At 38.1% G+C, this 23549-nt stretch overlaps 1 protein-coding gene across 1 annotated transcript; it reads left to right on the plus strand.

The window, feature by feature from the left end:
• Window positions 1–14113: 14113 nt before the first annotated feature.
• Window positions 14114–20773, plus strand: LOC132184228 (transducin family protein / WD-40 repeat family protein). The gene is made up of 12 exons (XM_059597783.2): window positions 14114–14605; window positions 15549–16657; window positions 16798–16974; window positions 17129–17242; window positions 18110–18214; window positions 18512–18646; window positions 18736–18791; window positions 18895–18994; window positions 19069–19185; window positions 19492–19618; window positions 19748–19878; window positions 19982–20773. The coding sequence occupies exons 1-12, from the start codon at window positions 14281–14283 to the stop codon at window positions 20405–20407; spliced, it is 2922 nt and encodes a 973-aa protein (XP_059453766.2). The 5' UTR covers window positions 14114–14280; the 3' UTR covers window positions 20408–20773.
• Window positions 20774–23549: the final 2776 nt, after the last annotated feature.

Below are 23549 nucleotides of genomic sequence, written 5' to 3' on the forward strand. Positions count from 1 at the left end.
ATTGATTTTGGAAATTGGGAAGAACTTGTGGTAAAACTTGCTTTGCAACATATCCCAAGAAGTGATAGATCCAGGTCTATTGTTGAGTAGCCAGGATTTCGCCCTATCATGTAGGGACAGAGGGAATAACCGAAGGCGCACCGCTTCTGCTGGGGCATTTTGTGTATTAACAATGTCGCAAATTTCCAAAAAAATCCTCACATGAACATATGGATCCTCATTCTCTAATCCTCTAAATGCAGGAAGGTGGCCTATTGTACTCGGCTTCAGCTCGAAGCGAGTAGCTGGCAACACTATACACGATGGTGTGTTGGTAATATTGGGTACGAACAGCTCCCTGAGGGATCTAGGTTGATTTCGTTCTCCCATCTTAACAGACTTTTCCGAATCAGACTCGGAACTTTGAGAATTGGTGGGTGAGTTTGGTGGCTGTCTTAGATTCTCTCTCGCCGTTCTTTCAATTTCGGGATCAAAAGTGTTTAACTCCTGATTTAAAGATCTACGACCGAACATGCAAAAAGGAACTAACAACCTAACAAACTAACAAACTAACAAACTAAAAACTGAAATGAATTGAACTAAATTAAATTATATTAAACTAACTAAACACAATTGCAAGTAGAAATTAATTTAAACAGAAACTAAAAACTCACAAAAAAGGACCAAAAGATTTTGGCAAAAATCTACTGAACTATTGCAGTTGCTGTCTTGGCCACAAGTGTGCTCGATCGTAGCAGGGCTGTAACACAAACAAAACAACAACAAAAAACAAAAAGAAAAATCTTTTTATTTTTTATTTTTTTTTATTTGTATTAGTAACACAAATAAAACAAAACAAATTGCAGAAAAATAAAATCCTAATTATAACTAGAAGAAGAATAAAACCGATCTAGAAATAAATTGGTTCCAAAAAATAAACAATTCCCCGGCAACGGCGCCAAAAACTTGTTGTGCAAATTTATTTAACTCGCAAGTGCACGAATCAATTGTAGTTAATGGATTGCAAGTGCGAGGTCGAATCCACAGGGAATTGTATTCTTGAAAGCAATTTTAAATCTAAATTAATTAAACCCTAGTCTAGTTCCAAATTTTTGAGAGTTTTTTTTTGTTTGAATGAAAAAGCCAAAGCATGAGCAATTTAAAGTGATTGAAATCTTATAATGAAGCACTAAGGTTTCGGAATCCGCACTCACAAATTCATAACATAATTTCATGATCTATAATATTCTCCAAAGTTCTCACATATAAATCTTAAGTTTGTTTTACTATTGCTTCAAAGAATTAATCAAAAGATCCCATGTATCCATTCATAACCCAAATCACAAAAGAAATCCAATATTCGATCAAATCATTAACTGTATCCGTAAATCACAAGAAAATATCCAATCTTTATCAAAACATCAATTGTATCCAGAGAATAAATCACAGAGGAAATCCAATTTTTAACAAAGAAAACCAAGCAATCAATTGTATTGAATAATCTTAAATCATCAAGTGTATCCTTGAATCACAAAAGATATCCAAGAGTTATTCAATCCAATTGATTAGAAGTAAAACAATAGAGCAATTAAACCATTAAATTGGGAAATATTACATACATGAAACAAAGTTGCTAATCATAAGTGAGGCTTCATCTTCAACCTTAGTTGAAGGTTTAGCCTCTCATGTTATTGAAAGACAAAACAAAATTGATTGAATTCTTAATGTAAAATCGAGTACTTACAAATAAGAATCACAAAGTAGAGATTCAAAAGTTAGGAAAACCTTAAACTCTCTTCTTTCTCCTCTGCAATCTTCAAATTCGTAGCCCCCTCAACTAATCTGATAATTCCCTATTTATAGACCTAAAACTTAGGGTTTTACAAGTTGAAATCGGATACAATTCGTCCAGGTTTGTACCATTTAATTACGGGACGATTTTGGAATAGTAAACGTCCGAATTAGGAAAATCCTATTTCACAATGAATTATAGTATTTTGAGTTAGCTTTCCAACGCCACTTGAATCATCTCAATCGAATATGTGAGCGAAAAGTTATGGTCAAAATACTGAGACGTGTAGAATCTGAATTTGAATCCAATTCGAAATTTTATCCAATCTTATCCTTAATCCGATTTACCCATTTCTTGGATTTTGTTAAACTTAACCACATCAGCTAGGTCTTCTCAAAGTATGTTTTCTTCCAAAAAGTAGTTTTTCTTCAACACCTACAAAATACTAAAAACACAAAACTAACACAGAACATCAGATAATAACACAGCTAAAGGATTAACACAAGTAAATTAAGGGGTCCAAATATGCAATATTTGGCACACATCAGTTGGCCCGAAAATTTACGAGCTTTCGCAAAACCTCGAGGCAATCATGTCGGTGGATGCCACGAAGTGATTAGAGTTCGTTTGGCCCCCTATGTTCACAAATGAACGATAACATTTTGTAAAAGTTTGGAAGCTCCGATTGGGCCGGAACGACTCGAATCTCTTCGTGCCACCCATCAACATGATTGCCTCGAACAACTATAAACGCTCATAAAATTGTGGGCAAATCGGATTAAGCTGTATTTTCACAATAGGTAGCAAAATGGTCAAGTGCGAACCCGAATCGTTTGGCCCAAAAATTTACGAGCTTGTACAAAACTTCGAGGCAATCATGTCGGCGGCTGCCATGAAATGATTTGAGTTCGTTTGCCCCCCTTTGTTCATCAATAAACGATAACTTTTTGTAAAAGTTTGGCATCCTTGATCTTGTCGGAACGACTCGAATCTTTTCGTGGCACCCGTTGACATGATCGCCTCGAACAACTACACACGCTTGTAAAATTGAGGGCAAATCTGATGAAGTTGTATTTTCACAACTAGGACCGAAGCCCATGGGCCTAACAAAATGGTCAAGTGCGCATCCGAATTCTTTAGCCCAAAAATTTACATGCTTGTGCAAAACACCGAGGCAATCATGTCGGCGGGTGCCACAAAAGGATTCTAGTTTGTTTGCCCCCCTATGTTCACTAATGAACGATAACTTTTTGTGCAAGTTCAGAAGCCCCGATCCCACCAAAACGACTCGAATCTCTTCGTGCCACCCATTGACATGATTGACTCGAACAACTACACACGCTTGTAAAATTTTGGGCAAATCGGATGAAGTTGTATTTTCCCAACTAGGACCAAAGCCCATTGGGCTAACAAAATTGTCACATGCGAACACGAATTGTTTGGCTTGAAAATTTATGAGCTTGTGCAAAACCTCGAGGCAATCATGTCGGTGGATGGCAAGAAGTGATTCGAGTTCGTTTGGCCCCCTATGTTCAAAAATGAACGATAACATTTTGTAAGAGTTTGGAAGCCCCAATTGCACCGGAACGACCCGAATCTCTTCGTGCCATCCGTCGACATGATTGCCTCGAACAGCTACACATGCTCGTAAAATTGCGGGTAAATCGGATTAAGCTATATTTTCACAATAGGCAGCACAACCCGTGGGCCAAACAATGTGGTCAAGTGCGAACCCAAATCGTTTCGCCCAAAAATTTATGACCTTGTGCAAAACTTCGGGGCAATCATGTCGGCAGGTGCCACAAAGTGATTCAAGTTCGTTTGCCCCCCTATGTTCTCCAATGAATGATAACTTTTTGTAAATGTTTGGTGGCCCCGATCCGGCAGAAAGACTCGAATCTCTTCGTGCCACCCGTTGACATAATTGCCTCGAACAACTACACACACTTGTAAAATTGCGAGCAAATCAGATGAAGTTGTATTTTCACAACTAGGACAGAAGCTTATGGGCCTAACAAAATGGTCAAGTGCAAACCCGAATTGTTTGGCCTGAAAATTTACGTGCTTGTGCAAAACATCAAGGCAATCATGTCGGCGGGTGCCACGAAGTGATTCTACTTTGTTTGCCCCTTTATGTTCACTAATGAATGATAACTTTTTCTGCAAGTTCAGAAGCCTCGATCCCACTGGAACGACTCAAATCTCTTCTTGCCACCCGTCCACATGATCGACTCGAACAACTACACACGCTTGTAATATTTCGGGCAAATCGGATGAAGTTGTATTTTCCCAACTAGGACCAAAGCCCATCGGGCTAACAAAATGGTCAAGTGCGAACCCGAATCGTTTGTCCCAAAAATTTATGAGCTTGTGCAAAACTTCGAGGCAATCATTTCGGTGGATGCCATGAAGTGATTCGAACAACAACAAACGCTTGTAAAATTGCGGGCAAATCAGATTAAGTTGTATTTTCACAATAGGTAGCAAAGCCCATTGGCCTAACAAAATGGTCAAGTGCGAACCCTAATGTTTGGCCCAAAAATTTACGAGCTTGTGCAAAACTTCGAGGCAATCATGTCGGCGGGTGCCACGAAGTGATTCGAGTTCGTTTACCCCCCTATGTTCACCAATGAACGATAACTTTTTGTAAAAGTTTGGCAGCCCTGATCTTGCTGGAACGACTCGAATCTCTTTGTGGCACTTGTCGACATGATCACTTCGAACAACTACACATGCTTGTAAAATTGCAAGCAAATCGGATGAAGTTGTATTTTCACAACTAGGATCGAAGCTCATGGGCCTAACAAAATGGTCAAGTGCGAACCTGAATTGTTTGGCCCGAAAATTTATGTGCTTGTGCAAAACATCGAGGCAATCATGTCGGCGGGTGCCACGAAGTGATTCTAGTTCGTTTGCCCCCCTATGTTCACTAATGAACGATAACTTTTTTTGCAAGTTCAAAAGCCCCAATCCCACCGGAACGATTCGAATCTCTTCGTGCCACCTGTCGACATGATCGACTCCAACAACTACACACGCTCCTAAAATTTCGGGCAAATCGGATGAAGTTGTATTTTCACAAGTAGGACCAAAGCCCATCGGCCTAACAAAATGGTCAAGTGCGAACATGAATTGTTTGGTCCGAAAATTTACGAGCTTGTGCAAAACCTCGAGGCAATCATGTCAGTGGATGCCACAAAGTGATTTGAGTTCGTTTGGCCCCCTATGTTCAAAAATGAACGATAACATTTTGTAAAAGTTTGGAAGCCCCGATCGCGCTAGAACGACTCAAATCTCTTCATGCCACCCGTCGACATGATTGCCTCGAACAATAGCACACGCTTGTAAAATTGCGGGAAATCGGATGAAGTTGTATTTTCAGAACTAGGACCAGAGCCCATGAGCCTAGAAAAATGGTCAAGTGCGAACCTAAATTGTTTGGCCCAAAAATTTATGTGCTTCTACAAAACCTCGAGGCAATCATGTCGGCGAATGCCACAAAGTGATTCTTGTTCGTTTACCCCCTATGTTCACTAATGAACAATAACTTTTTGTGCAAGTTCGAAAGCCCTAATCCCACCGGAACGACTCGAATCTCTTTGTGCCACCCGTTGACATGATTGACTCCAACAACTACACACGCTCCTAAAATTTTGGGCAAATTTGATGAAGTTGTATTTTCACAACTTGGACCAAAGCCCATTGGCCTAAGAAAATGGTCAAGTGCGAACGCGAATCGTTTGGCCCGAAAATTTATGAGCTTGTGCAAAACATCGAGACAATCATGTCAGCGGGTGCCACGAAGTGATTCTAGTTCGTTTGTCCCCCTATGTTCACTAATGAACGATAACTTTTTGTGCAAGTTCAAAAGCCCCTATCCCACCAGAACAACTCGAATCTCTTCGTGCCACTCATCGACATGATCGACTCGAACAACTACACACGCTTGCAAAATTTCGGGCAAATCAGATGAAGTTGTGTTTTTTCAACTATGACCAAAACCCATCGGGCTAATAAAATGGTCAAGTGCGAACGCGAATTGTTTGGCCTAAAAATTTACGAGCTTGTACAAAACCTCGAGGCAATCATGTCGGTGGATGGCATGAAGTGATTCGAGTTCGTTTGGCCCCTTATGTTAAAAAATGAACGAAAACATTTTGTAAAAGTTTGGAAGCCTCGATTGCACCAGAACAACTCGAATCTCTTTGTGCCACCCATCCACATGATCGTCTCGAACAACTACAAACACTCATAAAATTGCGGGCAAATCGGATTAAGTTGTATTTTCACAATAGGTAGCAAAGCCCATGGGCCTAACAAAATAGTCAACTAAGAACTCAAATCGTTTGGCCTGAAAATTTACGTGCTTGTGCAAAACTTCGAGGCAATCATGTCGGTGGATTCCACGAAGTGATTCGAGTTTGTTTGACCCCCTATGTTCACAAATGAACGATAGCATTTTGCAAAAGTTTGGCAACCCCAATCCCATCGGAACGGCTCGAATCTCTTCGTGCCACCCATCAACATGATCGCCTCGAACAACTACACACGCTTGTAAAATTGTGGGCAAATTAGATGAAGTTGTATTTTCACAACTAGCACCGAAGCCATGGGCCAAACAAAATGGTCAAGTGCGAACCCGAATTGTTTGGCCTGAAAATTTATGAGCTTATGCAAAACGTCGAGGCAATCACGTCGGCAGGTGGCACGAAGTGATTCTAGTTTGTTTGCCCCCTATATTCACTAATGAACGATAACTTTTTGTGCAAGTTTGGAATCCCCGATCCCACTAGAACGACTCGAATCTCTTCGTGCTGCTCATCGACATGATTGACTCTAACAACTACACACGCTCCTAAAATTTTAGGCAAATCGGATGAAGTTGTATTTTCACAACTTGGACCAAAGCCCATCGGCCTAACAAAATGGTCAAGTGCGAACGCGAATCGTTTGGCCCGAAAATTTACGAGCTTGTACAAAAGTTCGAAGCAATCATGTCGGTGGGTGCCACGAAGTGATTCGAGTTTGTTTGCCCCCCTTATGTTCACCAATGAACAATAACTTTTTGTAAAAGTTTGGCAGCCCCGATCCCTTCAAAATGACTCGAATCTCTTCGTACCACCCATCGACATGATCGCCTTGAACAACTGTACATGCTTGTAAAATTGTGGGCAAATCGGATGAAGTTGTATTTTCACAACTAGGACCGAAGCCCATGGGCAAACAAAATGGTCAAGTGCGAACCCGAATTGTTTGGCCTGAAAATTTACGAGCTTGTGCGAAACATCGAGGCAATCATGTCGGCAGGTGGCATGAAGTGATTCTAGTTCTTTTGCCCCCTATATTCACTAATGAACGATAACTTTTTGTTCAAGTTCAGAATCCCCGATCCCACCGGAACGAGTCGAATCTCTTCGTGCCACCTGTTGACATGATCGCCTTGAATAACTGCACAAGCTCGTAAAATTTTGGGCAAATTGGACGAAGTTGTATTTTCACAACTAGGACTAAAGCCCATCGGCCTAACAAAATGGTCAAGTGCGAACTCGAATTGTTTGGCCCAAAAATTTACGAGCTTGTGCAAAACCTCAAGGCAATCTTGTTGGCGGATGCCACGAAGTGATTCAAGTTCGTTTGGCCCCCTATGTTCACAAATGAACGATAACTTTTTTAAACTTCATGCATAGGACTGAGACACACTGTACAACGGTCATGCGTTGAGGTTTTGCGAGAGGAAGCGGCTACTACTGCCATAAGTTAATCCATCTTTCGAGATTGATTGGCTATCTCGGGGTTCACACTTTTCCTAGGCTTTCCTATCTCAAAAAGACCTTCAGCCTTTTGGGCCGTGGGTGTAGGTCACCTACAACTAACTGAAGCATGATGTGCAGAATTATCACGAAGGTTCTTAAAAAGGGTCCATGCTTCATCCTCACTTCTCATCATTAAGGTCCTCCCACTCGATGCATCAACCATTTATCTATGAGGCTCAGTCAAGCCATCATAGAAGCTTTGCACCAACTGCTATTTTGGGACAGCGTGGCGTGAGCATGATCTAAGAAGGTCCTTCAATCTCTCTCAGGTCTCATGGAATTGCTCACCCTCATATTGGGAGATACTAGTGATAGCTCTCCTAATGTCATTGGTTTTTCTAATGGGAAATACTTCTTCAAAAATTCTTGTTGCAATTGAGCCCAATAAGTAATAAAGTTGGGTTCTAAGGAATTGAACAAATGTTTGGCTCTTTCCTTGAGGGAGAAGGGAAGCGTCCTCAATGAATCTAGTCAATTTAATGGTAGAACTTATTGCTAAGAATTCATTGAGGAAGTTGTAAGGGTTTTCAGTACTAAGCCCTAGGAAAGATGGTAAACTCTGAATCGTACTAGGCTTAATCACATAATGGGCTGCCGTAATGTCTAGTAGCCTGAGACATGAGAGGGAAGTGAATGTGGTCGAGAGATAATGATCTCTCAATGCTATAGGATCACCCATGGTCTAAATGGTACGCTCTGCTAGCAAATTAGAATTCCTTTCAGCTCTAAGTTGTCGAAGAGTGTGTTCAATGTTGGGGTCACAAGCAATTAAAGGCAAAGATAATGAACGACGACCCAAGATAAACTAAAAGGAAAAGAAATAAAAACAAAAACAAAAAATAAAAACTAAGACAAAAAATAAAAGCTCACAAGCGGCCTATAGGTGTGCTGGAATTGAGGTGCTACAGCTGCTGGAATCTGGTAGGCTAGCACTGGTGTGCTCGATCACACTGTAGGGTGTGCTCGAGCGCAGGCGTGAGGGGCTCGAGTGCAGCTTGCTGGGATTAGGCAGGCTGCTGTATGTGCGCCCGATCGCACTGGAGGGTGTGCTAGAGCGCACTAACGATGCTGGGCTGCGCAGCTACATGTCCGAGAGCTGAAAATCAAAAACCTAAAACTAAAAGAAACGATTAGAAAATAAAATAAAAACATAAAATAATTAAGCAAAATTTAATCTTTAAAACTAAATAACGAAACCGTTTGCAGTCCCCGACAATGGAGCTGAAAATTGATGTGGTCTTTTGTATAGCAAAATTTATCAATAATAAAATATCACTCACAATAGTACGAATCCTGTAGGATAAGGCTATATTGAGGTTGTCGAACCTCAATGACTGCGTAGATGTTATCAAGTTTTCAAGATCAAAAGTAACTTAACTTAAAAGATGATTGAATTGTTTTTAAAACTAAAGTGCATGAAAATAAAAGAGAATTAAAATATAAGAAAGATTGTAGCGTATTGACTTCACCTCTATCCACACAACAATGGTTAATCATATTCAATCACAGACACTCATTCTATGCATGTTATAAATAAACAAGAAAATACCTTATTAAAGAATAAGTATAATCCATCTTCGGTTGGCATGGATCGTCCACCTAACCACTAAGATGCGGTACGACCCATCTTTCATAAGTATGGATTATCTAAATCTTTAATAGGATACATACAATCAAGAGAGTAAGTATAACCTATCTTTGGTTGGTACGGATCATCCACCTAACCACTAAGATGTGGTACAACTTGTCTTCCCTAGATATGGCCTATCTAACCCTTTCGATTATATGTCAGTTAAAACTATTGTTTAATCATCATCCCCACAATTATAGAAAATAAGAATGATTTGAGTTCAATAAAAGTAAAAGACTTTCAAAGACAAGATAAGAATTTCACAAATATTGATTTTGGAATTTAAGAACAATTGCATTTAAACATGAAGAACAATATTAAATTGTAGCAATCCTCTAAATTATAAAACCAACATGCATAAACTAAAAATTTATAAATTAAGATGCAATCAAACCATTGTGCTTGGATAGGGTTACATCAATACCCCACTAAGGGGTTTAGCTGCTCATGACTCCGCTAAGCCTCCAAGAAGTATTTGCTGAATATTTGTAGTAGGTAGTGGTTGTCTTTCTTCTATGTTTAGAGGACTATTTATAGGGATTAGGAGAAGCCTAGAAACCATAGGAAAATCAAAGGCCAGTCTCCAAGTTAGATTGGGAGACTGAAAACCCAATCCAAGGTGGAAAAGGAGTGTCGCCGGATTATGGACACCTGAGTGCACTCGATCCCAAGTGTATTGCGCTCGAACATAGGCCATGATGTGCTTGATCGCATGTGCGCTCAAGCCTTGCTAATGGGGACTAGATCCTAGGTCTCCAGAATGCTCCCAAATTGTCCTTTTTAGTCCAATTTCCACTGGAATTCTTGCATCTATCAAATAAAGTCTTGAAACACAAAAACAAAACAAAATCAAACAAATGGCAATGCTAAGGAATTAACATATGCAAGTTAAGGGGCTTGAATGTGCAACATTCAGTACTCATCAATGTCCTGTTCTGACGGCACTTCTGATGGGAAAACATAGAGCTTTTTCAAACAACCCCTGAAGGCCTAAAAGGCTATTCCCCAAAGTTTTAATCAACTAAACAACAAGAAAAACAAGAAACAACATTGAATAAGGCCAAACTAAAACCTAACAGACTCGTTTTAACTCGGGTTTAGAACTAATGATAGGTCTTTTCTCAGTATTGGAGGTTATGGAGTCTCAAGGTAATTTTATGGAGGAGCCTTACGACTTGGGTGAGTATAAGCTCACATGGATACTTGTTGTTACTTTTTCCGCATTGCACGACTATTTTATACATATTAAACATGCATATTTACAACTCTCATGAAATACATTTTGGACTACTGTGAACTCTCTTTTGTGAAAACGTATGTTGATTAACAAGATAATGATGATACTTATAAAAGCATGCATGTAAAAGACAGATAAGATTAATTGTATTATATGACATGGTACATCGATACGTGCGGGATAACGGCCATGGGCTTACTATACAAGTTAACTCTATGGTTAAATGTGTATGTGTTTTATATAGGCCTTGTATCCAATGGTTATTCGTGATCGGCGCATCCATGTTTGATTGTTCTTTTTTTGTTTTATTGGTATTAAATGTTTGATTGATTGATCACTACAAGATGGACATCATTAGTAGCGTGGGCCACCCGAGGTCGAACTCGGTCGGTCTGCTTGTGATGGGTAGTAGCATACAATATCTGGGGCACCGTTATTATATTATAGGTCCATCAGGACAGCGCCAACCCTACTAAAAATGGGTAATATTTCGGGTAGATCATACGGTTGAACTATGACATGATTCTCATATTATAGTATATATTACATCTATATTGCATACATGGTAAATTGTCACCTAATAATGTTGCATGTGCTTTATAAACAACTAAGTTCACTATTAAATGATGGGTACGTCATGTGCATTTATACTCATTGAGTCGTTGGACTTACCCTTATAATCTTTCCTTTTTTTTTTTTTTTTTTTTTTTTTTTTTTTTCATATGTACTATGCTGTTATAGATAATTTAGCAAAATATGGATATTGCGAATCATCCGGTTATTGTGGAGAACTTGATCCGAGTGATACTTGAAGACTTATTGTGAGCTTAGGCGGGCGGATACTCATGGTGACTAGTACTTTTGGGTTATGTTGTAGACTTAAAGAGTCTTGATGCATGCTTGCATATTAATGTATTTTATGGATCTCTTGTAAATATAATATGTATAATGTGATTTCAGCTACTTTGATGAACCTTGGTAGATGCTCTAGTTGTAATAATTAATGTTTATAGAATTTTAATATTTCTGCTGCTTAGTATCATCTTTTTAAGGAGTAGAGATCCCCGAGTCTTGTTTCTCGCGAAATAAGACTGAGAGACAAATCATGAAGTTAATTACCAGTTAATTAATTATTCAAGGCATTACAAGAACCACCAAGTGAAGATGAATCAATTTCCACAATCTAACAAATTGTGGCTCAATGATTCTTTTGTCTTTTTTGAAACAACTTTTGCTATTAAGTAATGGCACAAAAAGAAAACAAACAACTACACTATTATTCTAGAGTGTATTTGTTTATAATCTTGTGCTAGAAAGTCTAAACCAAAAACTATACTCTCTTTTGGTGTGAGAACCTATCTATAATTTCTTTGTTTTGCACATGTATCTACTCATTTACCTAATACTATCATTTTAGTTAACTTGATTCTATAAAGAGCTATCTGCTTATTGAATAATCTGCATATTAAATATCTCTCTCTCTCTCCCTCTCTCTCTCTCTATATATATATATATATTCACTTCTTAATATAAAATATCACAACGCTAAAGCAAATTTTTGAGAAAGATTTTGTTTGTATTGTTTTGTTTCTTTAAAAAAAAACTTTTCCTATTTTTTAGGAATTAGAAATGAAGAACAATGAAAGAAAAGAGAAATTTTAGTTTCTCATATAATTGAACTACTCTATTTACACAGGGAAAAACCTTGACAAATTTTTTTTTTTGGAAAGTCTACATACCCCCTCAAACTACCACCCAATTGACAATGTCCTCTTTAAACTTTCATTTGTGCCCCAAAACTATCAAAATATTGTCAATGTCCACCCAAGACTAACAATAAGACAAAAATGCCCTTATAAATCTTAATAAGACAAAAATACCAATATAAATTCAAAAAAAGAAATTGATTTTTTTAAAAACGAAAAATTTTAATTTTAATTTAATATTAAAAAAAAAGAAATTTTTTTAAATGAAAATTTTAATTTTTTAAATGGAAATTTTTATTTAAAAAAACAATTTGTATTTTTAATTTTGTTTTAAAAATGAAAATTTTCATTTTTTAAACGATTTTTTTTAAAACGGAAATTTTTATTTTTTTTAAAAAAATTATAAAACAAAAATTAAAAAAACAAAAAATTTGAATTTTTTTTTTAATTTTTTTCTTATAAAAAGGATTTTTTTTTGTTAGTTTTAGGTTTTTTCTAGAAGTTTTAAGTATTTTTGTTTTTATTTTATTAAGTGTAATTTCATAATTGGGGGGAGCATTAAAAAATTTTTGGTAGTTTGGAGGGAAGGGGGGGGGGGGAGGGAACATTGTCAATTGAGTGGTAGTTTGAGGGAAGTATGTAGACTTTATCTTTTTTTTTTTTTTTAATATTTTTTTTTTTATTATTATTATTTTTTTTTACAATGGTCTTAGTTTACTTCTTTTAAAAAGTTAAATATGCACTTATACAATAAATGAATATTAAACTATTTTTAATATATTTTATATATGATATTGTATTTTCAAAATTAAGTATCATAAAAACACATAATACCAGGAATTAAGGACATGTAGGCCTGGGTATCGGTCAAAACGGTCCGGTTTTGGCTCTTATCGGTTGTTAACCGATAATTTTCGGTTAAACGGTTTATTAACCGATACCGAACCAATAAGAATTTTAACTGAAATTATCGGTTATAACGATACACGGTTAAACAGTTCGGTTAAACCGGTTAACCGATTTAACTGTGGGCTTTATATTGATTTATTTTGTTGGGCCAAAATGAGTTTTTTTTTTTACTTTTGAGAGTCTAAATACTTTTTGTTGGGTTAAAATAACTTATTAAAAATAAGTTGTTTTATGGCCCAAATACTTTTTGTTGGGACCCAAATATTTGTTTTTTGAGCTAAAAATTGAAGTTTTTTTATATTAATCCACCACAACTACTTTTTTTTTTAAATTTATTTTTTATATTATAAAATACATTTTTCCAAAGCAAATGGACTAATTAACATAATGAATGCTAATTAGACTAACAAAACTAGTTAATAAAAAATGCTTTCACTAAAAAAAAGTCAAACCTATCATATCCGAAATTAAGATATAGTTATATAGGTATATATATAATCCTAAAACTACATTATTTTGGCATCCCTACTTGATGGTTTATATCGGTTAAACGGTTAACCGATATGAAATTTATAACCGGACCAAACCGAATCGATAAGCATATCGGTATAAAAAATTTAACCGATAAGAATATCGGTATATCGGTTACGGTTAATATTGGTCGGTCGAAACCGGTACACGGCCAGTAATCGGTAACCGGTTAATCTGCCCTCTCCTAAGAACATGCCTTGGATGTGCCCTCCCACTAGTGACTATTAAAAAGATCTCCATTTTTAAAAATATAATTGTTAAAAATATATTTAAATAAAAAAGTGGAAGTAAATAGTTAAAATAAAAGAAAATAATTTACAATTTTTTTTTTTTAAAAAAAATTGATAGTTAAAAAAAAAAAAAAAAACCTAGTCGATGTGATTGACCCAATGCTCACTCAGTCACTCACGTTGATAGTAAAAGAAATTGAGTAAATATATAAAGAAGATTTAAATCCTCATAATCATTATTAAATCTTTTGAGAACATTCCAAGAATCGAACTTGGGACGTCTGGCACCCAAAGCGAGAATCATACCATTAGACCAAATGCCCTCGTCTGCGTTCAAACAATAGCCCCCGGTTGGGCCGGTTCCCTCTCTCAAATCATTTCCCTCCCGCCAAATCCAAACCTTCCCGCCAAATCTCCGAATCCCACACCAAAACAAAACCCTAACCCCCAAACATGAGCCAAGCCAAACCCATCTCCAAAGTCGCCATGAAAGTCCGGTCAGTGAAGCTCCGGGAGGCCCACAAGGCAGCAGCTGCCTCGGCCAACAATGGGCGCGGTTCCTTCTGCTCCGTCCTTTGGGACCAACAAGCCCTTCACCTGGTGACGGCCTCCTCTTCCGACCCATCCATCTCCATCCACGATCCTCTTCAACCCTCCAGCGCTCCTAAGATACTCCGCCACCACCGCGACGGCGTCACTGCCCTCGCCATTAGCCCCAACTCGACGTGCCTCGCTTCCGGATCCGTGGATCACTCCGTCAAGCTCTACAAGTTTCCGGGTATTCTTTGGGTGTTCCTCGTTTCTTGTGTGCTGAGTATGGGGTTTGTGGGATTTCGGGATAAATGGGTTCGATGGGCCTCTTTTCCTGGCTGGCATTTATCGATTCAGATGTTTGTTTCGTATGCTAATTGTTTCACGCTTTATTGGGATCTTTGTAGGAATTAGGTTTGACATGTGACGTGTTTTAATTTTTGTGGAATGTAGGTATGCCGTTACAGACCTGATTTGTGAAATGTTGGAAATTTTTGGGGTTTCACTTTGGCATTTGGAAAACTTAAGTATGTTTCTCTGATATTGATTGGATGTGTGAAATGATTGCATGTTTAGGTAACTTGGTTTGGCTGTTTTAGTCTGATGTCTGAAATGTAGGATTTACTAGATTTGATTTTGGGTTTAGGGCAAAATTAGGTCCAATTGGAATTTTGTATTCTCTTTCCTTTGTTTATTGGGGCTACTTATTTGGTTATATTCTGGGGATAAAAGTAACTTTTGTTGTATTCTTCAAAAATTCAAGTCTTTGGTAAGATACTAAGATCAATTGTGAATTCTAACTTGCTGTATTCACATCTGTTTTATCTTGTTTGGTGATCCAGATATCTCAAAATATTATATATGTTTTTGGTTTCATAGCTGAAGGCCTCTGTTACCCTTTCTTTGAGTTTCTTTATGTTTACTTCACTTTGTTTCTGAGCAAATTAGTTTACTTTAATATGTGCATTTTATATGACTATGTTGTAATGCTTATTAGAACCTAACTAATTTCCAGTCTATAGTCACTAGAGCTGACGGTTGTCCAGCGACTTTTGGACTACTCGTTTTTCATAATGGTCAGCTGTTGGCCTGAAGATTTCAGCCATGTCTAAATCTTAAAGCTCCATTTAGCTTGTTTATGTAGCTTGATTGATTTTCTAAGAACCTCTTTTTTCTTTTTTTCTTGTCAGGTGGAGAGTTTGAGACTAATATTACTAGATTCACACTGCCAATACGTGCCCTTGCATTTAATAGATCAGGGAGCATGTTGGCAGCTGCTGGTGATGATGAGGGTATTAAGCTAATCAACACAATTGACGGTTCAATTGCAAGAGTTCTCAAAGGACATAAAGGACCGGTCACTGGCTTATCTTTTGACCCTAATAGTGAATACTTGACATCTATTGATTCGTCCGGTACTGTCATATATTGGGAGATCCACTCTGGAAGAACATTGCACACTCTTAAAGGTATAGCTCCTGATACTGGTTCTGACCTTTCTGTAATGAATGTAGTTAGCTGGAGTCCTGATGGGGAGACCTTAGCTGTCCCCGGTTTGAGAAATGATGTGGTGATGTACGACAGAGATACAGCTGAAAAGCTGTTTTCCTTGAGAGGTGATCACATGCAACCTATTTGTTTCTTGTCTTGGTCACCAAACGGTAAGTACTTGGCTACTTCTGGTTTAGATAGACAGGTTCTGATCTGGGATGTTGATCAGAAGCAGGATATTGATAGACATAAATTTGATGATAAAATAAGTTGCATGGTATGGAAGCCAATTGGCAATGCACTGGCTGTAATTGATGTTATGGGAAAGTATGGTGTGTGGGAATCAGTTGTTCCTTCGTCAATGAAATCTCCTACTGCGGATGTTCCAAATTTACAATCAAAGCATAGTAATGGGCTCCTCTTGTTTGATGAAGAGGAACAAGGTCTTAGTGCATCTGGTAGTCTAAGTGATCTTGGTGAAGATAGCCATGGTGAATCTGAACCTTCTACAAGGAAAAGGCTACGCAAGCAGTCTGCATATGACGAAAGTTTAGATGAGGATGGTCGTGATGAATGGAACTTGCCTCCGAAGGTTGAATCCCGTAAGAAAGTGAATCATGTTCACAAGGAAAGTTTGAATAATCGGAATGAAGGGCTGAGAAGAATAACGACATCTGCTAGTCCAAAAATGCAGGAGGCATTTCAGCCAGGTGCTACTCCAGTCAGGGATGGAAAAAGGCGCTTTTTGTGCTACAATATGGTTGGAAGTATAACCACAATTGAACATGATGGATACTCCCATATAGAGGTAATCCAAGCCTTTGGTTGGTTAGGTTCAGTTTCTAGTCTTTCCTTTGTTCTTTCTTGCAGGCGCAACTTTTACTAAGAAGCATGTGTGTAGCAGGAGGGTGTGGTTATGTACTAATAGTTCAATGATTTTGGATACAGATTGACTTTCATGATACTGGCAGAGGTCCACGAGTTCCCTCCATGACCGATCATTTTGGCTTTACAATGGCTGCATTAAATGAGAATGGAAGTGTTTTTGCAAACCATTGTAAGGGTGAGAAGAACATGAGTACTCTTATGTATTGCCCGTTCAGTACCTGGGCAAATAATAGTGAGGTACGATCATTTGCCTCTTAAAAGTGTTCATGCTTTAACTTTCTGCGGTTTTTTAGACATGCACATACTTGCCCCTGCCAATGTTTAACTGTCTCTGCACACTGAATGGGAAGTTTTACAGTGAGCTGACTTTGGATTTGTATTGCAAATGCAGTGGTCTATGAGATTAGAAGGGGAAGAAGTGAAGGCTGTGGCTCTTGGTACTCCCTGGGTAGCTGCAATTACAAGTTTTAATTTTCTTCGCATCTTTACCGAGGGTGGTTTGCAGGTTTGTCAAATAAACATCATTACTATCTTACCTCATGACTTATCTTTCATCCCCATTTTGGGGTGGGGTGGGGAGGGTGGTGGTGGTTTAAAATTGTTAGTTTTTGAATTATGGATTATGATTATATTCTTTCATTTTGTAGTCATCTCAAAAGTAGTTTCATTTTGTATTTCTGCAAAATATATTATATTCATAGTCGAGATTGAGAGTGCTTTGACCATGATGGTTGATCTATTAACTTACGAGGGTCATAACTTTGCTGGAAAGAATGCAACAATGGCACCAATGACAATGTTGTAATTTGCTTTTCTAAAGTAGGGGGATATTGTACATAAGCAGCACCAAATAGGAAGAGGGAAGAAAAAACTTGTAAGTAGTTGTAGTAACCTCCTAACTTGAAAGAGTAATACATATAGAGAATTTGTATTCTTTGGTATTCATCTAATCTTCTAGCAACACTTATAAAATTTACAGTTTTCTTAAGAATAAATAATTCCTAATCATTGATAGAGCTTTGTTTTGGAAACTCTAGGAACTACAACAATAGCGGAAATTTTGCATTATTACCCAAAAAAGAAAAAAAGAAAAAAAAGAAGAATAGGGGTGTCACATTTCGGGTGAAAATGATATTTGTTTTTGGGTTCATGTGGCTGAAAATTGGAAAGGCGAATCTGTTTCCTTTCACATTCAGTTGTGACTCTGAATATGAGGGAACAAAACGAATTGAGCCAATACCTTAATGGGTTCTTGTGGTTCCTGAGTAAAAATGATTTCACATAGATCCTAATATATTAGTATTTTATTTCGATAATATTTGAGCTGTTGTCTGCGAATCTCTGTTTTGCTGAAAGCAATTTTCTGCCTCAGAAACATGTTCTTTCCCTTGATGGGCCTGTGGTGACTGCATCAGGCTTCAAGGACGAACTTGCAGTCGTCTCTCATGTGTCTGACTGTCTTCCCTCAAATGATCAGGTCTTGCTTCAACTTTCAATAATCTGTTTCATTTTCTCAGAGTGCTGATTGGTCCAAGGCTCAACCTGGAATCATATTGGTACTACTTAGTAAATATACATATACACAGGCATAACCAATAATACTCAAGTCCATGATGATGTAAGTGTCAAAATTTTTCTGGACAAAATAGTTAACTATCTGCTTGCTGAAGACACTGTCACACTGACACACTGGCAGGGTTAATGGTTTGAACTTGTTATCTCATAATGATTGATATTTGCTAAAATTAAATGTAATCCCATCTGTAACATGCAGATGTTAGAGTTCAGAGTATTCAACATAGCTAATGGAACTCAGCCTCTCAGAGGACGTCTGCCATTAACTCCTGGTTCACATCTAACATGGTTTGGGTTTAGTGAAGAAGGCCAATTAAGTTCCTATGATTCTAAGGTATTATCAGCTCTGTTCTCAAGCCATTTAACTTTCTATGACCCTGAATATTGCTTCTCGATATGATATCTGAGTTTGTAAAATTGTAGGGCGTGCTAAGAGTGTTTACCAGCCAATATGGTGGCAGTTGGCTACCGCTCTTCAGGTTCAAGATTCTTTCAAGAATATGGAATTATTCTCTGAATTAAAAATTTTCCTGTTATAGCTTCCTAGTCCAGTACATTATTTAATAAAGATTTACTATTCAGTGCTAGTAAAGAGAAGCCAGATGAAAACTATTGGGTGGTCGGGTTGAGTGCAAACAAGCTGTTTTGTATTGTTTGCAAAAGTCCAGAATTATTCCCACAGGTAGGATAGCTCACGACTTCTCCTTATGCTCTATCTTTTTGTGATTTATTTATTGACTTTCTCCCCCTTCTCAGGTGATGCCCAAACCCGTCCTCACTCTGATGAATCTTTCATTTCCTCTTGCATCGTCTGACCTTGGAGCTGAAGCCCTTGAAAATGAATTTATACTGAATACCATGCATCTCTTACAGGTTCTTCTTTCTGCCCCTTCATATTTCACAGCCTCTTTGCTTAATATTGTATAACCTATCAGGTTTGCCAGTTGTAATTTTAAATTTGAATTAGTTTGATGTGTTTGAGAAATGAATGACGTGTTTTATATTCTGAGTTAAGGACAGGAACTGTATATTCTAACACCCTTATCATATGATACTATTTATAGAGGAAAAATAAATATTTCTAGTAGAAAGGACAGCTGGTTAATACCTCTTTTCTTAATATTATATGTTGTCACTAATACTATTCAGTGGCTGTGGCTATTCTATGTATACCTGCAGATTCAAAAGAGAATAGAAGAAATGGCTGGTGCTGGTTTGGACACTGCTTCACTTGATGATGAGGCTTTTACTATGGAAGCAGCTCAAGATAGATGCATCTTGAGGCTTATTGCATCCTGCTGCAATGGTGAATATTTACTGTCTATGTTTACATCCAAAGAGGGGACGTATCATTTATATCCTAGCCACTTTCCCGCCTGTGTAATTTAGATTCTAAACATAAGTATGTTATGCTTACTTGTGGTGGTTATAACAGGTGATAAGCTTGTGAGGGCTACTGAACTTGTGAAGCTTTTATCAATGGAAAAATCTGTGAAGGGTGCAATCAAGCTTGTTACTGCACTGAAGCTTCCTTACTTGGCTGAACGGTTCAATAGTGAATTAGAGGTAAGCCCTTCATTGTCCAAAAAAGGATGTGCAGCTCTTTGTTAGTTAATCAGATTGGCCATTTTCATATTCACTCTGGCTTCCTATGCTTCTTTACTTACAGCAAAGATTGCTTAATGAAAATCAAGGGACAAAGCAAACTATTCTCCCTACCTCAAGGGCTGGTGTTGGATTCAGCAAGAACTCTACTTCTGCTGAAACAAAGGAAACATCAGAAGCTGTAATTCCATTGTCGTCCCCAAAATTGACTGCTCCTCTCTTTACAAAGAAGACCAAATCACAAGAGGGAACTAAATTTGGAATAAAGAAAACAGAGCAAAACCAAACTCCATTGCCAGATGGAGGAAAAGAAGATAGAGCTAAAAATTGCAGGGAAGGTGAGAGAGATAGGGGTAATGTGTCGAGTACAATCAAATCATCCATTGCATTTATGAAGTCATCAGACAAACAGGAGGTAAAGAGAGGAGAGGAGAAACAAGTAGAAGCTCATCGCCCATCTAATCCATTTCTAAAGTCTTCTATTAGGTGAAGTCCTCTGTTTATCCTTCCAATCAATAACAGGAAGACTGCAGGAACCCTAGCTGAAATGGCCTAGTCCAACATGTTGTCTTTCTGGGTCAACATGAATGGAGGAAAATCTTTGATCTGCATTCCTGAGGCGCCATAACATGCAGTAGTAGTATGGATTGTGATGTGAAATTATGAATTTGGGAGATATAGGTATTCATTCATGTCTTAAAGCACTTGCTTCGTTCCCAATGCAGAGTTCAATTGCATTGTAGCAAGCAAGAATCATATTGTACATCAATTAGTGGCATTCGCCTGTGAATTTGATACTTCTGTAGCAACTAATATCTTATCAAAACTTAGAAACCTGATACAGATTAAGTAATCATATGCCAAGAGGCTCTTGTTGGAAAACAAAGTATCTTTACTTTGAGCCTTGAGAGGAGCAGCAGAAGTGGTTATTGAAACTGAGGAAGTGAAAAATATTTTTCATTAATGATTAGGAAGAGGAGAAGAAAGAATAAGCCTTTGCTTGCCACGACTACCTCATCGTTTCCTCTTTTATTGAAACTTGCTGGCAAACCCTTGCTCTGAGGGAACTTAGACCTTTTGAGGAAACCTACAAATCATTTTTCAAACTCAAAGTTTGAGATTAATTTTTTGATTCATTTCTATTAAAATATCATCCTTTAAATAGGAATATCACAACGACTTAGACTTGGAGTAGAACTCCTACACTAACTTGGAGATAAACCCATAGAAAGAAAACTAAATAAACTTGTAGAAAGATAACTAATGCAATACTGATTCTAAAATAAATAACTAGATAATTGAAATACAAATAGGTGCGTGTTTATCTCTAATATAAAAATACTGATTACAAAGCTAATCTAAATTAATCTTAAATGAAATCTAATTCATATTAAATATAAGTCTACTTTATCATTATGTTACTTCCGTAACATTCCTTCCCCCTTAAGGTGACCTTGTCCTCAAGGTCTAGAAATTATTTTCTTCCAATGTTGAGATGTAGCCAATGACATGGCCATGAAATAGGAGATATGGGCAAGGGACTTGGAGCACTAAAAGTAACCATCATGTCACTCAAAATGAGACCATTTTTATCTTTTGTAAGCTACGAATGCAAATTGATGGTGAATAAGTGGTTGGCAATAGCTAGCATGAAAAGACAATGTGCAGTTGATCTTGGGATTAAAAAAACACGAGAAAGAGGGGCATTTGAGGAAGACAAGCCTTGAGATGGAAAGAGACTCATGATGGACCAATTTTTTTGTCTTGTTGATGCTCTTGTTCTGTTATGTTTTTCATAGATTCTGCTTCCCACGAAATGGTCCTTGACACCACCTCTTGCCCTTCTTGGTTGCAAAGTAGGATGGTCAACTTCAACCATTTCTTCTGCATAAAGTGATCACAACACTTCAAACGCTTGCGTTGTGGCCTGTCCAGGTATGGGTTCCGTGTTTCTAGCGACCTCGTTGGGCAAATGCTGATGGGATGTTGGGTGTGGTGTGTACCGGATTGGTGGCTGTGGTGGTTGATGGTGCGTTTTGGTTGCTGACATTGGTGATTTCTAGTGGATCGTAGATGGCGGTGTGGTGGTTCCCTAGTGGGATGGGGCTTGGAAGGTGCAGTGGCTGAGATGCAGACGGCTTTGTGCTAGGACTCTTGGTGCTTCCGTGTGGTGGGTCCCTGGTTCTTGTTCGGCTGTTTTAGTGGGCTGCACAACGAATTTTCTCTAGCTGACAATTGGTTTGTTGGATAGGAGCGTGATGGAGATATCGGTTTGATAAGGTTGTTGATGTTCGGGCACCATTTGTGATTGTTCTGAAAAGTGGAAGTCATCATTGTTTTCAGCTAAACAATCATCGCATTTGGCAATCAAAGCATACAATTTGGGATTGTTTCCTTTCATCGTCTCATTATTTTTTTCCATCTTCTTCATCAAGACTTTGCACATAGTTACGAGGTTACCAAGCTGTTGCTCAAGTTGATCCAAGCTTGGATTCGCCATTGAGCAAGATCGCGGCTTTGAGACCAAATGTTATGTGAATATGTAATGGGGATAGAATTTAGGTTATGAGGGAACCTAGTGTAATACCCCGACTTTTTAAATCGTTTTAACAAGAGTTTAACTCCTTTACTCAACAAGTTAATAGCCCTTGTAAATCAACCCTAAACAGAAAACCCTAACACCTTCTTTGATAGGCCCATGCCCTTAGGGCCTTTTAGCAAGCAAGAGCCCAAGACCACCTTCACTGGACGAGCGCTTGTTCAGGGACCACACCGAGCGCTCGTGGGTACCGCCACCCTTGTGAAATTGTGCTCTGGACCCTTTTGGCCTTTTGTGAATGGTACACAAGCGCTCAACCGAGGACCACACGAGCGCTCGTTGACCATTTTTATACTGCTGGGTTTTACCCTCGTGTGCCACTTGCAACTCTGACCCCTCTAAGCTACAGTACACAAGCGCTCGACATTGTAGTACACACGAGCGCTCGCCCCTTTTTAGAAGTTTTCCTATTTTACCCCCCAACTTCTTCCCCTATAAATACCCCATACCCCCATTCGACCCAACCCTAAAACAAATGCCCTCTGGAGCCTTGGGAAAACCCTGCTACTTCGATATTTGAGAGTGTGTGAGCTTTGTAAGTGACTTGGGAGAAGGGAGGAGCACTCTTGAGAGACCTACTTGTTAAGGTAATCTCTACACCTTATTGCTATTGTGTTGTTAAGTTTCTTGTTTTACAATAGCCTAAACGTTTTCTTAAAGTGATGATTTCTCCTTTTAGGCCCCGTTTGGTTTGCGGAATAGACCCTTGGATTGGACTAGCTAACATTAGGTATAGCTAGTCCTTTGTTTGGTAACACTCTATTCCTGGGAATAGTCTATTCCCATGGGACTACTAATCCCATACACACAGGGTTAGCTAAGCCACTAACCCTGTGGGATTAAATTAATTATGTAAATTGCCACAAAAAATCCCACTTGTGGGATTAAATTTCGTTCTCTCTTTTTCTCTGATTCTTCTATCTCTCTCTCTCTCTCTCTCTCTCTCTCTATATATATATATATATATATATATATATATATATATATATATATATCTTCGCTTCTCTTTTCTCCGTCTCTATATTTCGTTCTC

The sequence above is a fragment of the Corylus avellana genome, chromosome 7 (genome assembly GCF_965113065.1).
Source record: "Corylus avellana chromosome 7, dhCorAvel1.hap1.2, whole genome shotgun sequence".
In the NCBI taxonomy this organism is placed as follows: domain Eukaryota; kingdom Viridiplantae; phylum Streptophyta; class Magnoliopsida; order Fagales; family Betulaceae; genus Corylus; species Corylus avellana.

Excerpts from the sequence above, each read along its gene's own strand:
- LOC132184228 (XM_059597783.2), top strand. The coding sequence starts at position 14,281 with ATGAGCCAAGCCAAACCCATCTCCAAAGTCGCCATGAAAGTCCGGTCA. Across the intron at positions 18,995-19,068 it reads GTCCAGAATTATTCCCACAG|GTGATGCCCAAACCCGTCCT; the intron begins GTAGGATAGCTC and ends CCCCCTTCTCAG. Across the intron at positions 19,619-19,747 it reads TATTGCATCCTGCTGCAATG|GTGATAAGCTTGTGAGGGCT; the intron begins GTGAATATTTAC and ends TGGTTATAACAG.